At 45.5% G+C, this 22198-nt stretch overlaps 1 protein-coding gene across 4 annotated transcripts in view; it reads left to right on the forward strand.

Moving 5' to 3' along the window:
- ASCC3 (activating signal cointegrator 1 complex subunit 3) overlaps positions 1 to 22198 on the forward strand; it is a 501864-nt gene that overhangs the window by 422857 nt on the left and 56809 nt on the right. For all 4 annotated transcript variants that reach the window (XM_074990822.1, XM_074990825.1, XM_074990823.1 and 1 more), the window contains 2 exons: positions 610 to 721; positions 1165 to 1299. In XM_074990822.1, coding sequence (XP_074846923.1) covers positions 610 to 721; positions 1165 to 1299 — 247 coding nt within the window. The remainder of the gene's footprint in view (positions 1 to 609; positions 722 to 1164; positions 1300 to 22198) is intronic.

Here is a 22198-nt window from a genome sequence, read left to right on the forward strand (position 1 = left end):
AGATAACCAATAATAAAACTGTGGCCTTATTAAACTCGTATCAAATGTCTGCTCTCCTCTTTTTGGCATAACCACACAAGGTATTTAAGATTTAGCACAGAGAAGCATAGACGTCTCTTTAAACTCTAATGGGGATCTGTTCTACATTTAGGCCATGTCTACACTGGCACAAAACTGTAAGTGGCCATTTTGAAGATTACTAATGAGGCAATGAAATGCATATTCAGCACCTCATTATCATGCCACCGGTTACAGCTCTTCGAAATTGCCGCATTTCACTCCCGCACAGCTCATCTACATGGGGGGGGGGTCCTTTTTGAAAGGACCCCACCAACATTGAAATCCCCTTATTCCTATCAGCTGAAAGGAATATGCATTTCAGTGCCTCATTAGTAATCTACAAAATGGCCATTTGCATGGCCATTTTGAAGTTTTGTGCCAGTGTAGACGTAGCCTTAATTGCATGAGCAATATGGATTCCTGCTTCTTGCACTCTGAATGCATGTTTGTAGGATGGCCTGGTTATATTCATAGTGTTTCTAGAAGATGCCTTTGTTGTTAAATATTAACAGTGTGCTTATGTAATTAATCTGTTTTTAATTTATCTAGTTACTACAATTTAGATGATGTGAGTCATGACACCATGAACAAGTTCCTTTCAAACCTTGTTGAGAAATCCCTCATTGACCTGGAATGTTCCTATTGTATTGAAATTGGGGAGGTAAGACTGACTAATACTTTCTTTAAAATCAGTCAGTAAACATATAGCAGCAGGAAGCTTTAGTGCCAGACTGCTATTTTTCTCAGCAACGTTTAATTTGTTCTTGAGTTGCTTTAAATATCTAATTGTTACACAATTCCATAGATTGGCTCATAGTAATCCAAAACAACCGTAATGAGGAGGTGAAAGGGAGAATAACTTCTGCTCTTAGATCTTGAAATTTCAGTCTGCCTTCAGAAATAGAGACTCTCACAAGGACTCTCTATACTGACAACTGTTTTGTTTTGGTTTTTTTCCCAACCAGATTGGCAATTGGACTAGCATCATGCTTTTGAACCATTTAACAATTCCATTTGCATCGCTGTCTATTTTAAAATGCAACCTTAAACCTTTTTTGCATGTTTTTGTACATTTAATTCTATGTTTTCTTCCTGTTCTAACAGGATAATCGTAGCATTGAACCTCTGACGTATGGCCGCATTGCTTCTTACTACTATTTGCAGCATCAAACTGTTAGAATGTTCAAGGATCGGTTGAAACCTGAGTGCAGTGTTGAAGAATTGCTTTCAGTCCTCTCAGTAAGTGGTATTTTTTTCTTTATATTCTTAACTCTAAAAGGCACAAATAACTTTGTGAACCTGTACATGAGCATGTGCATGCACAAACATTATTAAATAGCATATCAACTCTATCCTTGAAGTGTTTAATGACCTAGATTGTCTCCAGAGTTTGATAATTTTCCATTGCCTCATATTGAACTCTGTCACCTACCTTGTTAGCTGAATGTGAGACAGAAATATGCAAGGCGCCATAGCTGGATGTCTGTCTTACCTGATGATAAAAACAGGTCCCAGACTGACTACGAGTATATTGGAGACAGTGTGTACTTCCACATGTGTACATGTCTTGCAAATTGTCATCTTGTTTCTCTAAAATTTTATTGATATGGATTGTGAACAGCAAAATCCAGTGATCCACAGTCTGAATTGTCTGAGAATGTCTGCCAAGAGGGGGCATGAGTAGGGGACAGCTGCTTCAAGCCCCAGCAATTTAAAAGGGACCAGAGCTCCCAGGCACCACCGCCAAATTGGTAACAGCAGAAACTAGAATCTTGGACCCTTTAAATCACCACAACAATATACCACAGATTTACCTAACATTTTATACCTAATATTTACCGAATAATATGATTATTATTATTATTCTCTGTCCCTTTCTTAATGCAGGCTGACATTTTGTTTGGTTTTTGCCACTGTTTGGGCTCAAAGCTCTCTATACTGTTGCCCACATATTTTGTCCTGAGTGATTATAATTAATGTAGAAACCATCATTTATATTTCTCCTCGAGTGCATCGTCTTTTACGTATCCACACTAAACTTAATTTAACATTATATTAGCCAGTTGTGTCTTAGTGTTCACACTCTGGGAAATTTCAGGCCACAATTTTGTAGCTGAGGCCCCATTCCTACATATTTTTTCCCTAAATATCCATGAGACTGCTGCAACTTAGATTTAAAAACGTAAACAAACATTTTCTAACTTGACTAAAAATAAAATCAAGGAAGGTCCAAATACTTTGAAGGTAAACTTGCAGAGATATAACAGAGGAAAGGAAGTGTGAAATCCTTATGTTAATGGTGAATAAACTGTATAGCCTAGAGCTTTGTTTATTTTAATGCAGAAGTTGATTTGCCAGTTAAATTATTATTCCATCTTTCTTTATAAAAGGTGTAAAAGGAATTTTTCACAATCAGATGCTGCCTTGAAAAGATTAGACATTTTAACAGAATTATCGCCAAGTTTTTTTTTCCAACACTGAATTAATGAGCTGTATAATTAAAGCAGTTGCTTCACACCACTATTGTTAACCAATAACATTACATCTGTCTTGCTCCATTGATGCCCTCTTCCTACTTATTGAAACATTTAGCAATTTTGGCAACAGGGAATTACATGGCATGGGGTAAGTAGTATAATTAGATGTAAGTGAAAATCCTAGGGGGAAAGGATATTTAAAAAGTAATTTGAAAGATCTCTTAATGATGCTGGCTCTGAAAGCTGTAGCTTATAGTAAAAAAGACATGTCAACATTGCAAAACATGAGTATAATTTTAACTGTTTTGTTGAGGTGACTTTTAAAGTTTTTACTTCCTTTGAGTACATTAATTAAAAATAACCTTTAAACGCTTCCAAAATGGTCTGCAAAAGTCAGTAGCTTTGAAGTATGTTTCTTTTTATTGTTTTTCAGCACTAAGACTTTAGAAAGATTAATTCTATTGAATGAAATTCAGCAGTGACACATGTAGTATAGCCATCAACCAGCATTGATATAATTTGCAGTCTGTGGAAGCAGAAGTGAGAGACTGTATGAGAGAAAATAATCAACATGAGGGTTTCGGATTAAACTTCATGCCAAATTACCAACATGTAATTTACACCGCCTCTTGTCATCTGAATGCAGAAATTACTGGGTGAGGCACTTTGGCTTGTTATAGTCAGGAGATCAAACAGGGTGACCATATTGGTTTCTTCTGGAATTAAAACCTGTGAATTCCACCAATGATATTGTAAGAGTTCCAGGATCATATTTTGCCACAATCCAATATTTCATGCAAAGCATGGTAATTATGAATTATTCACCAGACAGCTGCCACTGGGTACCTGCAAATTATCCCATGGTAAACTGGTTCAGATCACAGAATGAATAGCACTAACAGTATCTCTTCTCTGAAAATAAAATAAAAGGTAATTGAAAAAAGGAAAGTTGTCTTCAACTTCCTGTCCTGTGACCAAGAGAGTTGCTTTCCTGTGAGTCCTGCAGCCTACCCTCATATCCTACTTTTTGTCATTTGCTTGGGTTTCATAGCATAAGAATGGCCATATTGAATCAGACCAATAGTTCATCTATATCAGTATCTAGTCATCCAGCAGTGACCACTGGGCATGCTTCAGAGAGAATGAACAGAACAGGGCAATAATTGAACAATTCATTTCCTGTCATCCACTGCCAGCTTCTGATTAGCAGAGGTGCAGGAACACCCCAGCACATGGGGTTGTGCCACTAACTATATTGGCTGACAGCTTATCTTCCATTGGCTTATTTTATTCTTTTGTTAAGCCAATTATTCTTTTGGCCTTTACCACATCCCCTGGCAATGAGTTCCACAGGTTAACTCTTCACTGTGTGCAAAATACTCACTTTGTTGGGTTTTTTTTTTCTTTTTTCCTTTCTACACACTATTTTCATTAGGTGACCTCTCATTCTTGTGCTACGTGAAGTGGCGGCTATCACTTCCAGTGGCACTGGAACTATTTGTAGGGTGGAGGTGTTGAGCTTCACCCCCTCCCCCTGATGAAACCTGTTCATGCCCTCACTGGCCCAGGCTAGGGTCACACTTGAAGCTGCTATCTAAGACACAGACCAGGTGTCACTGCCACCAACGGCATCCAGTTTGAGAGAATTGGCAACCTAGTCACTGCTGGAGGTGGCTGCAGAGCCCTGGGGCTGTAGCAGGGCCCACAGCAGCAGTACAGTCTCCAAGGTCAATGGCCTGGACTCCACAGGTTGTGGCCTGCATGATGCCGGGGGTCAGGGGGCGCTCAAGTTGGCAAGGTCCTGGAGGGGCTGCCTGGATGCCAAGCCATGGTGCCAGCAGGACCCCAGATGGGCTGCCCAGAAGCTGGATGTGGAGCTGGTGGAGCCAACAGCACAGGAAAAGCTGGGTGGAAAACCTGGGGGTGTCGCAGCACACCCATCCACACACACACACACACACACACACACACACACACACACACACACACACACACACACACACACACACACACCTCATTCCCATGCCTATCACTATTTCCCTTTCTCTGAACCTCTTCCAGTTCTACTATGTCTTATTTTGAAAGATAACAACCAGAATTGCATGCAGTATTCAAGGTGTGAGTTCTTCTTATCTGTCATTTCCTAATGGTTCCTAACAATCTGTTAGCTTTTTTGATTGCTGTTGCACATTGAAAATTATTTTCTCAGTTTTCTGAGACCTTTTTCTGCCACTTTCCTATAGCCATACTTCAGATGGTGTCACAGTCCTGTTGGGAATAATGTGAGGTGCTTGCTGCATTAGGTATTGATGGGAAAGCAGTGTCTGGAGTTCCCTTCAGTAGTGCTTGGAGATAACCACCATTTATTCCCAAACCAAGGTAGAGCGGTGCATCAGAGATCCAAGTTTGGCTTCAAGACATAGAGCTATAATTTTACTAAATTGTTTTCATTGCCGTTGCTGGATTCACTGCTGGGAAGAAGCAACGTTACCTCAAAGACAGCTGTATGGCTTCCCTGTATAAGGGTCTGATTCTTTGCACAGGAAATGGCTGGCTGATTCCTGGCTTCAAGGGCAGATTTGTGACACAGAAATCAGGACACAGGGATGAGAGTTTTTTTGTGTCCAGTCACACTAGTAAAATTAGCGATTTAACCATTGGGACTTAGGAGTACTGTTGGGTGTAACTGTTAAGATTAGTTCTTCTTCGAGTGTCCCCATGGGTGCTCCACAATAGGTGTCGGGCTTGCCCGGCGCCGCAGATCGGATCTTCCAAGCAGTTTCTGCCGGACTGCGCATGCGCCGGCGCGCGCCGCTCCCTTGCGCGCTCCTGGCCATGTGCGCGATCCGGTCCCTGCCAGTTCCTCTCAACCGCCGTCGGCTGCAGACGGAATCCAACTAGGCTAAGGCCAAGTAGCGTATTCAACGACTTAACTGTTTCTTTTAAAGTTTCTTTCAAGTACTTAGGCTACTGCAAGTTAGCCGGTTGTTATTTTTACAAAAAAAAAAAAAAGCAAACTACAAGCGGGACAGCTTCACCAGTCCCAGTAACAAGCGCCGGAGGCCAGGAGCATAGAGCCATCAGCCCTCCTGCTGCGGCAGGCCATCGGAGGGGGAAAACAGCACAGAGAAGGTGCTAAGTACCCGTTTAACACCTGAAAGACTCACCAACAATGTCTTCTTCAGGATTTAAAAAATGTGAGTCCTGCCGAGAGGCAATGCCAGCGTCCGATGGGCACAGTCTATGCATAAGGTGCCTTGGGGAGTCCCACGTTGCACAGAAATGCTCCTTCTGTGCTAAACTAACAGCCAGAGCAAGGAGAGACAGGGAGATGCGGCTTAAAATGCTGCTTTTTGACAAGGCCCTCCAGCCAGACGTGCTGGAGCGGCCGCAGAGGGAGGGACCCTCCGGGGCCCATAAAAGGAAAGCTGCCTCCCTCACCCCATCAGTGCAAAAACGGAGGAAAGCCTCCCCAGCCCGATCCCTGCCGGCAACAACAGCGAGCGGGACGGGAGGAGCGAGCAGCCCCCAGCCGCAGCAACAGCTGATCGGCGGCGGCACGGAGAGCCACGTGGAAGCGGCTCAGCCTCCGATAATCAGCCAGCCGCCCCGCACCGCAGGCAGGGTGGCGGCTAAACAAGCGCCGGTACCGGTGGCACCGCAGGCAGCGGCACCGACCCCCGGGGAACCGGCGGTGCAGAGCGCACAGGCACACAGCCTGCAGGCACCGAGGGACACGGCACGTGCGGCACCGCCTTCGAGCGTGCCTAGCACGGTGCGGACGGGGCCGGCATCCCCCGTGCATCGGGGCAGAGTTACCTCCTCCAGGGAGGGGGAAGGCTGCACACAAGAAGAGGCATTGCAGCCCCTCTCCGGACAGGGCTGTGGAGCTGCTCTCTCACAGCCCTCCACTTATGCTGCAGACTCCAACCAGAAGGCAGGGGTCCCCCCTAGCCTACCCGGAGCCCCCTTCTCCATTTTTGCAACCAGCCTCACCCTGGCTGGAACCACCTTCACCCTTCCTGGGGTTTGAACCGCTGGACTATTATGCAAAATCGCTCTCTCCAGTGTCTCGACGATCTCCCTCCCCCAGACGCAGAGGGTATGCACCAAGGGAGTGGTCTAGGTCACCCTCCCAAGAACAGTGCCTATACTGCCATGGTCGCCCCTACCACGCGGGGCATAGACACCATCGGCAATCTACTAGGGAAAGATCCCCACAGACGATCCCATACCCCCGAGGGCAATCGCAACCAGGGACAGAGACTCAAGCATCTCGGGGGGACTGGCTATGGAATTCCGAGACTTTCCCTCCCAAACCTCTAGCGAGAGGGTGTACCATCAACAGCAGGAACCGGAAGGGTCCAGAGAGACGTATCCCAGCGGTTCCTCGCTCTCCTCCCCGGACGAGGCTACGGCCCCGGGGGACGTCCATCCTCCGGACGATCTCAAACAGTTTCAAGAGCTGTTTAAGAGGGTGGCCTTCACGCAAAGCATCCAGACAGCAGAGGTGCAAGAGAAACACCATAAGCTCCTCAAAAATTTGAGACCTCCGGCCTCCTCCAGAGTAGCAATACCGCTTGATGAAGCGATCTTAGAGTCCGCCACTACGATATGGCAGACCCCTGTGACTATTCCGCCTGTCCAAAAGAGAGCGGACAAGAAATACTTCGTGCCGGCAAAGGGCATGGAGTTCCTGTTCAGCCACCCACAGCCAAATTCCTTGGTGGTGGAGTCGTTGCAACAAAGATCAAAGACATCTCAATTCAAGACGGGGAACAGACAAAGATGCCAAGAAGCTAGAGCTGTTCGGCAGAAAGGTCTACTCCTCCTCCACTTTAACGCTGCGCATGGCAAATTACGCAGCGCACTTAGCGAACCATAATTTCGACAACTATTCCAGGTTAATCTCCCTCATGGACTCGCTTCCAGAGGACAAAAAGCCGGTGCTCAAGGCCATAGTTCAAGAATGCTACACGGCCTCGAGGACGGGAGTTCAGATCGCCCTGGACGTTGCGGACACAGCAGCACGTTCCACAGCAACGGCAGTGGTGATGCGAAGGGAGTCTTGGCTCCAGACCTCGGGTATACCGAGGGATCTGCAGGCGAAGATAGTTGACCTTCCCTTCGACTCGCAGAAGCTGTTCGCTGAATCAACCGACTCGGTCCTTCATTCAAGTAAAGACTCAAGAGCCACACTCAGGACCCTGGGGATTTACACCCCTCCATACACAAAGAAAAGGTACTACCCTCAACAAAGACGGTACCAGCACCAGCAACAGCGCCCCCAGTACCACAGGGGTTACGAGCAAGGGCGACATCAACAGCACCAGCAGTACAGAACTCCCAGGCGACGTTCACAACAGAGCCATGTGTCCTCGGGGCAGGGCCAAAGGCCACAAGTTTGACATACAGATCCAGGGCTGCGCCATCACTACCATCGCACAAGGTCATCCGAAGCAACTATTCCACCATCGCCTCCGACCATTCTACGACCAGTGGCAAAGGATCACCACAGACAAATGGGTGCTGGAGATCATAGCCACGGGATACGCCATCCCCTTCCAGTCGCTCCCACCGTCACGACCTCCACCCAAGCCCCACCTCCAGGAGGCCTCCCATGTAGCGAGGCTCAGCCAGGAGGTGGACCATCTCATGCTCATAGGGGCGGTGGAAAGAGTGCCGGAGCAACTGCAAGGGAAAGAGTTCTACTCCAGGTACTTCCTCACGGAGAAAAAGACAGGAGGCTGGAGGCCCATCTTAGACCTTCGCGGCCTCAACAGGTACCTGCGCAAGCAACGTTTTCGGATGACCACAATCGCCTCCCTCCTTACAGCACTAGACGATGGAGATTGGTTCGCAGCCCTCGATTTACAAGACGCGTACTTCCACATAACTATCCATCTGGCTCACTGGCGATTCCTCCGGTTCATGGTAGGCAAAGAACACTTCCAATACAAGGTCCTACCGTTTGGCCTCTCCTCGGCCCCCAGAGTCTTCACCAAGTCCTTGGCAGTCGTGTCAGCCTACCTGCACAGACAGGGGGTATTTATTTTCCCGTATCTGGACGACTGCCTGCTCAAAGGGGCCTCGAAGGGGGAGGTTCTGCGCATGATACGCGTCACAGCAAACACGTTCTCTTCACTCGGCCTGGTTATCAATCTGGCAAAATCAAAAATAGACCCCACACAGAACATAGAGTTCATAGGGGCTCGTATAAACTCGGTTACAGCGAGAGTATACCTACCAGAGACTCGCTTTCGGGCCATCGGTTCCCTCGTGCAGGTCATCACCTTCAGCCCTACGGTGCCGGTCTTGACGTGCTTGCAGCTGCTGGGCCACATGGCAGCGGCGACGTTCGTAGTACAGAACGCCAGGTTACACATGCGCAGCATGCAGCACTGGCTGGCGAGTGTATACAAACCGGCAGTACACACCGTTCACAGGGTGGTGTCGCCCACAGCCGGAGTGCGCAAATCCCTACAATGGTGGGTAAACCCCAGGAACCTGCTAACAGGGGTACCCTTCCACCAGCCGCAAATATCGGTTTTTCTCACTACAGATGCCTCCCTCATAGGGTGGGGAGCGCACATGGGCGAAGAGGTGACTCAAGGACTGTGGTCACCCACGGAACAGTCACTACACATAAATATACTGGAGCTCAGAGCAGTGTTCAACGCCTGCAAACACTTTCGAGACCGCATACAAGGCAAAATCGTCGGGATCAGTACAGACAATACCTCCACCATGTTTTATATAAACAGGCAAGGAGGAGCTCAATCCCGTGCCTTATGCGCGGAAGCAATCCGCTTATGGAACTGGTGCATCGCCAACAATATAAGCTTGAAAGCCTCATACTTGCCGGGTGCGCACAACGTGAAGGCAGACCAGCTGAGCAGGCGTTTTGCACTCACACACGAGTGGCAGATCCGTCCCGATCTGCTACGGCCGATTTTCCATGCATGGGGTTTTCCCCAAATAGACCTGTTTGCCACTCAGCACAACAAGAAGTGCCCACGATTCTGCTCCAGGGCAGGACTGGGATGGGGGTCTCTGGGGGACGCGTTCGCGATCCCGTGGGGGGGCCCCCTGCTTTATGCGTTTCCTCCCACAGTGCTGATCCACAAAGTCTTGCAGAAAGCCAGGAGGGAAAGGGCCCGGATGATCCTGATAGTCCCAACGTGGGATCGACAACAATGGTTCCCCCTACTCCTGCGCATGTCGGACCGTCCACCGATGCCTCTTCCGGTGGCGCCGGATCTGCTCACGCAAGCCCAGGGGTCCATAGTGCACCCACACCCCCAAAGCCTGCGACTGCAAGCGTGGTTAATCCATGGCTCAGCTCCCTAGAGAGCACATGCACAGTGGAAGTACAGCAAGTCCTAGAAAGTAGCAGGAGGACTTCCACCAGGAAGACCTACAAGCAAAAATGGACTCGCTTCACGGCTTGGTGTTCTACCAAACAGCTGGCCCCCCTTTTGGTGCCTATACCTACAATACTAGAGTATTTACTGGACCTCAAGAGAGGAGGACTCTCGCTATCCTCGTTGAAGGTCCACCTTGCCGCCATCTCGGCGTTCAGACATGAGGAGGAAGGGCACAGGGTGTTCGCCCACCCTATGGTTACCAGGTTCCTCAAAGGGTTGGTAAACCTATACCCCCCTCGGAAACCGATTCCACCTTCGTGGAACTTGGACCTGGTGCTTACCATGCTAATGGGACCACCGTTCGAGCCCTTGGCCACGGTTCCCCTCCGCCTCCTTACATTAAAGACGACCTTTCTTCTTGTGATTACGTCAGCTCGTAGGGTGAGCGAGCTCGCGGCGGTCATGGCAACGCCACCCTGCACTGTTTTTTCCAAGGAGGCGGTAACCATACGGCTGCATCCAGCCTTTGTTCCCAAAGTTTCTTCCGAGTTTCACATTAACGAACCTATTGTTCTACCCTCGTTTTATCCAAAGCCTCATAACTCCAACGAAGAGGCGCGCCTACACCTCCTGGACGTGAGGAGGGCGCTAGCCTTCTACGTAGACAGGACCAAGTCCTTCCGGAAAACGGATAGACTCTTAGTCTCCCTCGCTCCCAAATCAAAAGGAGAAGGTCTCTCCTTGCAGAGAATCTCAAAGCACATTGTATCCTGCATAAAAATGTGCTACGAGCTCAAAAAGACTCCTTTATCGGCCACTCCCAGGGCTCATTCCACTAGGGCGGTGGCGGCATCAACAGCCTTTTTCAAGGGCGTTGCGTTAAAAGACATTTGCAGAGCGGCGACCTGGTCATCCTACGACACCTTCGCCAAACATTACGCCCTTCACAGGGTATTCCAAGAGGATGCCCGTCTCTCTGCAGCGGTCCTCTCGGGGGCAAGCTGCACATAATCCGATTACCCACCTCCTATCTTGGGTTACTGCTGGGTAGTCACCTATTGTGGAGCACCCACGGGGACACTCGAAGAAGAAAGAGAAGTTACTCACCGTAGTAACGGTGGTTCTTCGAGATGTGTCCCCGTGGGTGCTCCACTACCCGCCCATCCTCCCCGCTTCGGATCTCTGTTAGTGTTTTGCAGGGGCACCCGAGGCGGTTGGTCGAGGAACTGGCGGGGACCGGATCGCGCACATGGCCAGGAGCGCGCAAGGGTGCGGCGCGCGCCGGCACATGCGCGGTCCGGCAGAAACTGCTTTGAAGATCCGATCTGCGGCGCCGGGCAAGCCCGACACCTATTGTGGAGCACCCACGGGGACACATCTCGAAGAACCACCGTTACTACAGTGAGTAACTTGTCTTTATATATGGGCTTGATCCTGCAGCCCTTACTTACATCATAGTTTTTCGTACTATAGGGCATGGTCTCCCCCTCCCCACCCCATCCCCCCCCGGTCTCCATGTGATTATCTGAGAGTGCATGTGACCAGGCACAGGATGGATGGGAAGAGTCTGATCCCAGAATCTCTGTTATGATTACCCAGGACAACCAATGTTGTGCTGCCATTTTGCTGCCTGTAGCTCCTGCACCCCTCCCCACCATTGCTTGCACCAGGCGCTCTCACATCACCCTGGTTGAGATACGACTTGGCTGCTCCATATAGGGTAGGCTATGGGTGGGTGCCCCTCTCCACCATGGCAAACTGGGCAAATGCAGCTTTGCAGAGTCAGGATTGTAGTGATGGGCAGAAAGAGGGAGGGCTTTTCTGGGTTGGCAGGTATCCAGGCCTGGAGGAGAGCGGGGTTACTAGATGAAAACAGTCTGGCCATGGGGAGCTACCACAGGGCAGAAGGGCCTGAGGCAGGTGTGAGGAGGTGGTAGAAGTCTCAGGAAGAGATAAGAGCTAATGAAGAGGCAAGGGAGGTGTGCAGCTGATAATAGAACCCAGACTGGAGTTTCTGCCAGGGAGAGGTGTCAAGGCAGGGGTTTGGATCTGGCTGCCCACTGAAAGGCTCAGATTCCAGATTTGCCTCATTCAGTGACCCTAAAATTCCACAGACCTCTGAGGTTGAGAATCTGTCCCTGCGCTATAGACCCCATGGCCAGAGCTAACCCTATGGGATCTATGCATGCATCCCTACAGGCCCCTCTCCCTTTGTCCTAGCAACTCCACTCTTCTTCCAGGGAGAAGCCCTGGAGCTCACAGTCATAGGGGCTTTTCCCACTTCTTTCCCACCCCATTTCACTCCTGACGTGGACTTCAAACTCTAATCCAACCAGGGTACCCCCTTTCCCATGTGCTGAGGGGTGTATTTATAGGACACGAATCTCCAAAAGACAGTTCAGCTTTAAAAAAAAAAAAAAAAAAAAAAAATTTGGGAATCTCTATCTTACATGAATAGTTCCAATAGCGGCAAGGTGAGGCTTCGTTAGTTGACTTAATGTGACCATGTGGCTGGGCAAAGGGACGTGGAATTTAACTTTTTATGAAGACATCCAATCTGTTTACATAACTTCAAAAAATGAGTTTTCTTGCCGTCTTCTGCCTTCTTTCCCTCTGTTTTTCTGTGTTGTACTCGCTAGAGGGAGCTCATGGGGTTCTCTGTGCTTTTTCCTTAAATGCAGGCTTTGGAGGAGAAGATTTTTCGTGGTAAATATTAGTGAATGACAATTTCAAGAAGTGCACACAGTCAAAAAATTTTTCATTGGTGGTAATCAAAATTCATGGACAGGCAAATTAAGGAAAATGTTGGTTGAGAACTTACTAGAGTTTAGTGTAAGGATATTTATTTTGTATATTTTGGCATATGATGAGAATTTTTGCTTTAACAGTTGACATTTTAACTTTTCAATCTCAGTATCAACTGTCATGAAGTAATTTTTGTTTAGTCTTCCCCAGTTGTCTGATCCCCAATGTTTCCTTCAACTGTGAAAGTTTAAATGGATGCAAAGCTTTATAATAAATATGAATGTTATGTGTCAAAATTATTTTTAAAAGAATCAAAATTAAAATCTACCAAGCAAACGTAAATCATGTGCAGGGCATGCATTTTTTCTTCAACTTTTTACCTGGAAGTTTTTAATCGTAAACCATGGTTTAAATTGTGCTGTAATTATGGGGATATACCACTTCATACCCATGATTTAAGGATCATTTCATTCTCCAGGTGTCCACATATCAACCCCATCCCCTCTCTGTGCCTGAAATCTAGTAATATGCTATTGCAGTAGCTTGTGTTGGACTACAGTTCTTGGAATTAGGCAGAGAACTTGGCATTGTTGTGGTACCAGATTTGGTGGACTACTAAGATGGCTATTATGCTTTCTGGTATGTAAGTACCAAAAAAGGGTGGGAATTCAATTAAAACTGAAAAGGTCTGTGATCATGTCCCCTGTTTCAACAGCCACTGTGATTTTCTGTTTTTAGGGTTTATTTCACTGGCTTTTACCACCATTCTTTCTATTCTGTATGTCGCCATTCGTGCAAGTCCTGGGCAATCTTATTCTAGTCATAATTAAGTCATTATCTAATACAATCCTGCATATGCTTGAGTATTGCAGGATTGTACCAGAACAGTATGTTTTCATTGTATAACCAGGACCTTACTCTGTATCAATACGTTAGTTATTAGTGCCCATGTTTTAAGTAGGCAACTTTTGAGTCTGGTTTCACTTAGGTACTAGGAAAGAAATAATGAATTGTGAAATACATTTCTGCAGAAATGTAGAGAGATTTGTGTTTTACTTTCTCCACAAGACAGCGTAAATACCTTATTAGTCCCACCAGGTTATTAGAAAGTAAAAATGCATGAGGCATTAAGGATTTAAGGCAACATGCCATTATCTTATTTAATGATTTTTTGTTTCTGTTCTCTGAACTGGTTCATGAAAAATCAGATCACTTCTACCAAACAAGGCAGGTTCTGAGAGATGCTAATGGATGTATTGATCAATTTCAAAAGAAGTGAGGGTACTACAGGTTGCACCTCCCTCATGCAGCTTGTTCGGGACTCGACAGGTCCTGAACAAGAGAATTTGCTGGAGAAGTGGGGGTCCGGGGCTTCTGAAGCCAGACAACCCTATGTTCAGGAGCTGCTGCAGCACCAGCCTCTTTCTCCTGGGACTTTGGCCCCAGCCCAAGTTCCTAGGGGCTGCCACAGAGCTCCAATCATCCCTGCCCTCCCCCAGCCAGCCCCTAACCCTATGGGGCTCCTGCACCTGCTCACTACTCTCTTGCCTAGCAACTTCCTTGGTCCTGCCAGACAACAGATGTTGCCAGATGAGTGTACCATATTTGAGAAGCCCCCAACCTGTATTGTGAATTTCTTATGGATCTAAATCTAAAACTGACTGTTTTCAGCAAGCTGGTTTTTTTTAGGAATGGATTTTAGTGTGGGGAAGTGTTGATTATATATACTTACCTTGCTTCAAATGATTAATAATTAAGGCTACAGTTTTGTTTTGTATATCTATGAAGAGTATGCACACTGTGCCCGCATTCAGGATAGATTGTGGGTCTGCTGACTGTGTGATTCCTCACATCAGTGCAGTCTAGTGGTCAGAGTCAAAGCAGTGGCCCTTGGTTTCTAGACTGGCCTAAAACAATTTGGCCGTCCACAATAGAGGACAGCGTTGTGTCATGGTTAGAGTCAATATATTGGCCCTCAAGCTCAGGTCTGTGTGTCCTAATGTCCAGAGTTAATAGGGTGGCCCCTGTGTGCATGGCAACATGGCTTGGTGGCCAGACTCAGTACAGCAGGCCTTGAGTGGAGGCAGCATAGCCTTGTGGCCACAATCAATATAGTTGTCCCTGAGTGCAGGGCAGCATGACTTAGCGGCCAGAGTCAATAGAAGGGTCTTTGAGTGTAGGGCAACACGGGCCATCAACGCAAAACAAAGAAGCCAGCCGCAACACACTGACCTCTTGCAGTAGGAAAATACTACTTATTCCACATCCCTGGGTCACTGCTTCTTGGGTTTCCTGACGCTGCAATATGACATTTGGGTCTCCTGGCTGCTCAGGGCAGATAATTCCTTTAGGCTCTGACTCCAGCCAATCACCTGTAGGCAAGAGGCCACTGGTCTGTGTCTTAGGATCACTGGCTCCCACAGGCAAGGGCTGTAATGGCTCATGGGCTGAAGCCTCCTCTGAGCATCCTTCCTTCTTGGTGGTCAGCCCAGACTGAACTTAGCTGCTCTCCTTTATACTAGCACAGCAGTTGAAGCATCCCCATCATGATCTGAAGAGGAGAACTTCCATCACCCACAGCATAGGATTAATCTTTTCCTGGCTAATGCAGGGTAGGCACACTCCCTCACAACATCACAGAACCCAAGAATTTCAGTAAGTCCATTAAACTGTCCCATTTTAAGTGGTGGGGTGAGCTAGTACATGGGGATGAAATGCCACTCAAGTTTGGCCCACTACTCCTCCATTGCTATCTACAGAGAGGTGGACATGCCAAACCTAGGTGATGGTGTAACCCCCTTTCCAAGGTCACAATACCTAGAGGGGAAAGGAGGGCACAGCGCTGCAGGACAGAAACCCCCCACTGTAGTTTAAGCATCGTCTGGGCTTCCTCTCCAGATCATGCCCCCAGCCCTCACCCATGTAACAGTTCGAACACTCATTGGCATGGCATCTCCAGCTGGTCTCTCCAGGAATCAGCACTTCTAGCCTTGGAGTACTCCCACTTGGCTGGTGTCTCACCTCAGTTATCTGTCGTCTTCTCCACCACCTCAGGTTCCAAGTCCTTCCTGTCCCATGAGTCCCCATCCCTTGTGATACTGTCCTACTGCAGTGGGGTTGTCTCCTCCAAGGGAATCCTTGCCTCAATGTCCACTGCCAGTCACCATCTAGCACCCACCTCTGGGCAAACTTCAGTCTGAAATGGCCATACACTATTGGCAAGGAGGTGTGGGACTTCTCCCTTTTGTTGTGGCTGCCTCCCTCGAGCACTAGTATCTCCCAGGCCGGGAAAACATGGCCCCAGCTTGGGAGTTTGCCTGGCCAGAGCTCCCCGGCTCTGACCATCCTTACCCAGTACTGATGTGTTTCAGATACCCTCTCTAGCCCACCAAACAGCTAGGTCTTTTCTACTCCACAGCTGGAGCAAGTGTGTGTGAACACCTCTTCAGGAGCCTTCTTATAGGACCTAGCCAGGCCCTGAGTGGCTATCTCTAGCCCTTTTCTGATTGGGTCCCCATCCACAGCCTTCACTCCAAGCTGTTTTAACCCTTTATGAATCAGTGCACGGCAACCATCCTGTGACACGGCCTAAACCACCACCAAAACCTGCTCTCCTTTTTCATAGCATATTTGCTGTTTTCCTACACCTCTGCAATGAAATTTATTAAAAACATCTGAGAAAAAATCAAAGACCTAATGTGCAATATGTGCAGTAATAAATAACAAATGGGGGAAGATAATCCAGTTTAATGCTGACTACTTATGTGCCAAACTTTATCCACTTATTTTAGTTCCTATAGTGATAAAACAGAATACAGATAACAAAAAGTTAAGAATCCTAAACATGGGAACTACAAATAATGTTTCAATATTCATAACATGCAGTGCTATTCAGACAAGATATATATTTTTACAAAATTTCACAAAAATATTTACTGTTTTGTTGCAGGCCATTTCAACAAGCAAAAAAAAAAAACCTTGTGCAATATGGAAATAAAATTACTGTTTTTGCATTGAAGCATGCGGTATGTTGTATTGCATATTCCAGTATGAAATTTTACATTCATCAAAGTGAAATTTTGCAGTACGAAATTACTTTTGAAATCCAAGTTTTTTATTCATAAGTAGGGCCATTTTTAATATGGTTTGGCCACCTGTGACTATTTTGACTACTAGAACTGCTTGCTTATGCAAAAATACCTATCTTCACTATTATCCAATCCATCGTTTGTCTGCCTTTCCATCTGTTGCATATTTTCATCATCCTAGACATTGAGCTCCCTGAGGCTGATCTTTTTTTTTCTCAGTTGTGCAGTGCCTAGAGCAGTGGAGACCTGATGCCTGATTGGAGCCTTTAGGCACTACCCTAATTTTATTTATATATATATTAAAAATACTAAACATGTCCTATTCTTGAATGAAAAAAATCACTTTCATTAAAGGAAAACAGAATACTGCAATTTCTATATTTCATGGCTTTCATATGTGAGTGGCAATCTCTAACTCAGCCCTACTGTATACTTTGTGGCTGAAAACAAGGAGTTAATTCATAAATGAGAACTAACTTGCTTTTCTCTGGTCACAGTCTATGGAGCAGCTTGAAATAAAACTCATTCTATAGTACCTGAACATAGTCTTTTTTTCCAAAAAAAAGGTGGCATAGAGAATTTTTCACTGCAGGCATTCTAGTCTGCTGACCCCAATTTTGAGTGTCTCCTCAGACATAAGTAATACCATCATTGTTTGATTTTTAGTTCTGGAGCTAACTTTAAACTAAAAACACCTGGTGCTGCCTGCCTTCCCAGCAAAGCACAATCGGTAGGTAAATCAAAATGACAATGCCTACCAGTCATGGCTGGATGACTGTGGCATATTGTATTTTTTTCTTATAGCACAAGGAGGGAAGAACTAAGTTAGAAAGCAGATGAAGAAATCTGACATGTGAAATAAAATGTGAACCCGATTACTTCTATAGACATGCATGCTTTCATCTATGACAAACATTTTTCCTCCAATTACAGTCATGTCATTCCATATCTGTTTCTACTTGTCAGATAAAAAACCTAGAGAAAGAATGCTGTTTACAGTGAAAGGTTTGTTCTTTATACTTCCTGGGGCCAAGGCAGAAGGTTGTAAAATGGATAAATCGTCACCATTACTATAGCATAATTTAATTTTTTATGTTTATTGTATTCTAGTGTTTAAGGAACAATCTTCTGAAAGAGAATATAGGCATCTGTTTGTTAAATTTCTATGCAGCCTTAATGATGATGTGTGAAAATCATTGTTCAGTTTGTCTGTTCATTAAAGTAGAAATGTATATGCAATCTCAGTAGAAGTAACATACAGCATGTTTTGTTGTATGGCTCCGACTGCTAATCTTCCAGGTCGTCCAAGTTAACCATTTTATTTCAGCAGCTTGTGATAATGGAGTATTCTATTTCTTTCAGATCAAGGGCTTTAATATCATGTATCAGTGTGGGCAAATCTGAGGAGGCAGTTGTTCCTGGCTCTCCTCATCCTGATAGTGATCCCATAATCCTGACCATGCTACAATTGTCCTGCAGTCATCTATTCCATTTCAGGAAAGGCATTGCTTCCCATTTCAATGGTTAGGCCTGTAGCAGTGCTCCTAAAGGGAAGGAGAATTAATTTGAGGGGAGAGTTGGTTCTTTGTGAGTGGCAGCTGCCAGTCTGGAAGCCAGCCAGTGGGCTAGTTTAATGGCCATGACTTTCCCTTCCAGAACTACTGAAGACAGATTAAACAAGCTTCCTTGTTGCTTTCATCACCTGGGGATTCTTTCCTCCACTTGTTCGCGCATCTGTTGTGTTTTCCTTTGTGGCAGTGTGTGCTTACCAGTGGGTGATTTTGGTGGTTTTAGAAAAGGTTTGGATTCCCTTACTAGCTCATTTTCTCTGTGTTGTTTTCCTCAAGCACACCTGGTATTAGGTTACAGCCATGTGAGACCAGAAAAGAATTTCTCATAGTCTGCTATCGTCATTTAGCAGATTTTAGATCATTTGCCTCATGAGCAAGTTTTCACTTTGCTAAGGGGGCGTTTCAGAGAGCCACTGCACTGTGATACTTGCATCACCATTTTCATGCTCTTGCGTATGAGCTTATTTATGCGCAGTGGAGCACCTGAATCAAATGATTCACCATCGCAAGTACCATATGGTCAGTGGATTTGTATGTGCCAGCGTTCACAGGGTGTCACACCATTTGCAACAGATTGAAGGAACATATCTGTATAAATACTCAAAGGTTCATCTTACCAAACTATCCTAAATGTCTAGCCAGTGTATTTCTTTAGATATTAACCTTGTTTCATTTGTTTACTTTACTCGACTTTACCAATACCAACAATGGGAGATCATTGCAGGGACAGGTCATAAATGTACATGTTCATGTTCCTATTTCAAGTTCTGCAAGGACTGATTTGGTTTTGGTTAATTTGGTTCAACTTTCTTCATAAGACTGTTGCAGACAACTTGACCCTATACAGATGTGTTTGTCTTTACTTAAGTGTCACATTTGGCACTGCAGTTAGTCATAATTCAAGTATGAGTGCAGATACAAACAGTCTCATGTCAGAGCATATGGATATAATGATTAAAAATGGAATGGGTTTCCTTTAATAATCAACATGTGGTCAGAGTGTCCTGGTAAAATTAGAGTTTGCAAATGTTAAGTGTCTTTTTAAACACAGGGCAGAAATCATTTGAAAAGTTACTGAACCTTCTTAAAGGAAGCTTTTTAAAGTGCAGTTTTACAACAAAAATGATGGAAGAAATGGGATTGTGGGTTCCATTTCTCACTGACTTCGTATTAGAACTGCGCAGCAGTTTATAGGCAAAAGGTGTCTTTTCCAACATCTAGTCTTACATGCTCCGCCTGGACTCTGCCACTCAAGCTGAGTTCTTCTTGTCCTGTGCACGAGTATTTAAAGTTCTACAGACCAGCTTAGACCCTCAGTCACACTTGTACAACCTGTTGTCTTCCGTTTGTGCCTTTGTTTTTGATGGGGTTATGTAAGTGTAAATGATTATAATTTACCAAACTATTCTATTTATTATAAACTAGCTTTAGTAGAACCCAGGTCAATTAGTGTTTAGTTATGTGAATTTTTCATTCCTGATGGGAGTGAAAAGCCATTAGTCCGAGTGCATACGAGGAGTAGATTTATTAAGAAGATGCTATTTTTACAGTCATTATTCACAGCAGAATCTCAGTTTTGACAAGAAAGAAGCCAATCTAATTTTGCTTCAATAATATGTATACAAAACTGGTATCTTGTATGTCTTAATGTAGCCCAGTAGTATAAAAGGAGGTTTTTATAAGAGAAATATTGACTGTCCCTTAATTAAATGGTCAACTAAATGACTCTAATATTGTCTTTATTTAACATTTGTACTTCTCACTCTTGTTCATTGATTACCTTTTCTTATTTGAGCCCAAGCCCACCAATGAGGTGGGGGGGAGCCCAGGGGGACATTTTCCCCCAGGCTCAGCATTTCAATGAGGCCTGGGCTCTGGCCACTTTTGCTGCCAAGGTAGCAGCTGCCGAAGTAGCAGCAGTTGGAGCCCCAGCCGTCTTTGAACTGCCACAGCTGCACATGGCCTTGGTCCGGGTGTCACAGAGGGCCAGATTCCCTAGGCCTCGCTCCTTCTGCCCTGGGCCCTGCCCCTTTTGGGCTGCAGAGCTGGGTCCTTCTCCCATGTTGCCCGGGGCCCACAGCAGCTCTCAGCACTGCTGCTTGAGCCTTCTTGGCTGAGGAGTTGTTTAGCATCAGAGACAAAACTTTGAGAAAGCGATCTTTTCATTGTTTATTATTATGACTCACGTAAGGCCAAGTATTGGGAACTAAGAACATCTCCCCTGAATTCCTAGTAATTTCAACATTTGGCACGAAGTAACGTGCCAAAATAAAGTGTAGACTATTTCCTACAATCAAAAGCAGAAATTCTGCTTAAGATTTTAAAGAATTAGTACAGAATTTGTGTATGGTCCTGGGAAAAGCACATTATGGTAAACTTGCTTTTAGTGAACGAACACATCCAGATTTTGCTTCACCTCAGCAGCCTTTACAAACAGCTGAATTTTTGTTCTTTTATGTCTAAGTGAAACAAGTGCATTATAATTTCATAATTTGACATTTTAAGGTGATAACAGATGTTGGTAGTGTGGATAAATCTGACATTCCCAGCTGGAAGAGTTGGTTTGGATGAGTACGTATCAGTACCCAAATTTCCTTATGCAGATATGTCGTTTTACTGATCAAACAAATTATGGCAATAAATTAGAAGAACCTTTTATTTTTTATCATCTGTTAGCAGATGGGCAAATCAATGTCAGTGCACTGTCATATGAGAGACCCTGACTTGGGTCATAACCTCCTTACTTTGTGGACCAGTGATAATTTGAACAAGCGCAGAGAAAAAAGGCTGGTTAGCCCATATCCATGAGTATTCTGCGGGAGCAGTAAACACAAAGGAGAAGGACTAGTAGGAAAAAATCCATTCAAATCCCAATTCGACCAGTCAAATTAGAAGTCAGTCTGCTGAGGAATTGAAGACCCAATGACATATACCCAACAAAATTAAGCAGTTTAGGTCACTTCCAAAAAATAACTGTGAGCCTGAGTTCCAGTCCTCAGCATATAAGTATCTCTTTAAGAAAAACCAGGTAAATTGTGCAAGCTACCGGATATTGGTGTCTGCAAATGAGTGTTGGTGAGCATATTTGCTGGAGTGGTAGCAGATTATTACCTATTCCATGTGGCAGACACACACCAGCTGGCAAAAGAGCAGATCCCACTAGTCCTACTGGGTTCGGTGCAGCTTCCCCCTCTGGGAACCGAGGTAGCAGAAACGGAAGCTACGCAGACATCAGGAGGGAGTTCTGAAGAAGCAAGGACACTGCCTGCCAACTCGATGGATAGCTCTGCCTTCACCAGCATGAATCCTGAGACCAGTGTCTAAACATACCTTCACAGTCGCACCTTAAAAGGCTGTCAACAGGACACCTGTACACTGAGCCAGAGCTCTACTGGGTTGTCCAGCCTGGAATGTACAAGGGAAACCCCAGATCCATTTGCTCTGGCTCTGCCCTACTCTGCCCCATGTGTGCTGCTTGCAACACCACAAAACATTATGAACAAGAGTTTAGGAGTAAAATGCCATCTTTCTCTGATTGGACAATTTATACTACTCCCATTGGGAAAAGCTGGGAACCAGTGAAGTGACAGTCTTAAAATCTGCCAACTTTTGGGGGAAAGAAAATATTCCACCAGGCTTCTTTCCACTCCCCCCTGTTCCCAAAAGGCTGAAAGAAAAACTAAATTCCCTTCCAGAGATCTTACCTTTTTTTTCATTGAAGGGAAGTACCCATTTGTACTTGCATGTATTTTTCATGTGTGTGTTTATATGAGCACATTTGGTGGAAACATACATTTGAAAGTACAACTAAAATACAAAGTCATGAGAAATTTCATTCTATATGTTTTAAATCCTTTATTTCATGGATTATAGGTTATTAACATGAAATT

The sequence above is a fragment of the Carettochelys insculpta genome, chromosome 3, assembly GCF_033958435.1.
Source record: "Carettochelys insculpta isolate YL-2023 chromosome 3, ASM3395843v1, whole genome shotgun sequence".
NCBI lineage: Eukaryota > Metazoa > Chordata > Testudines > Carettochelyidae > Carettochelys > Carettochelys insculpta.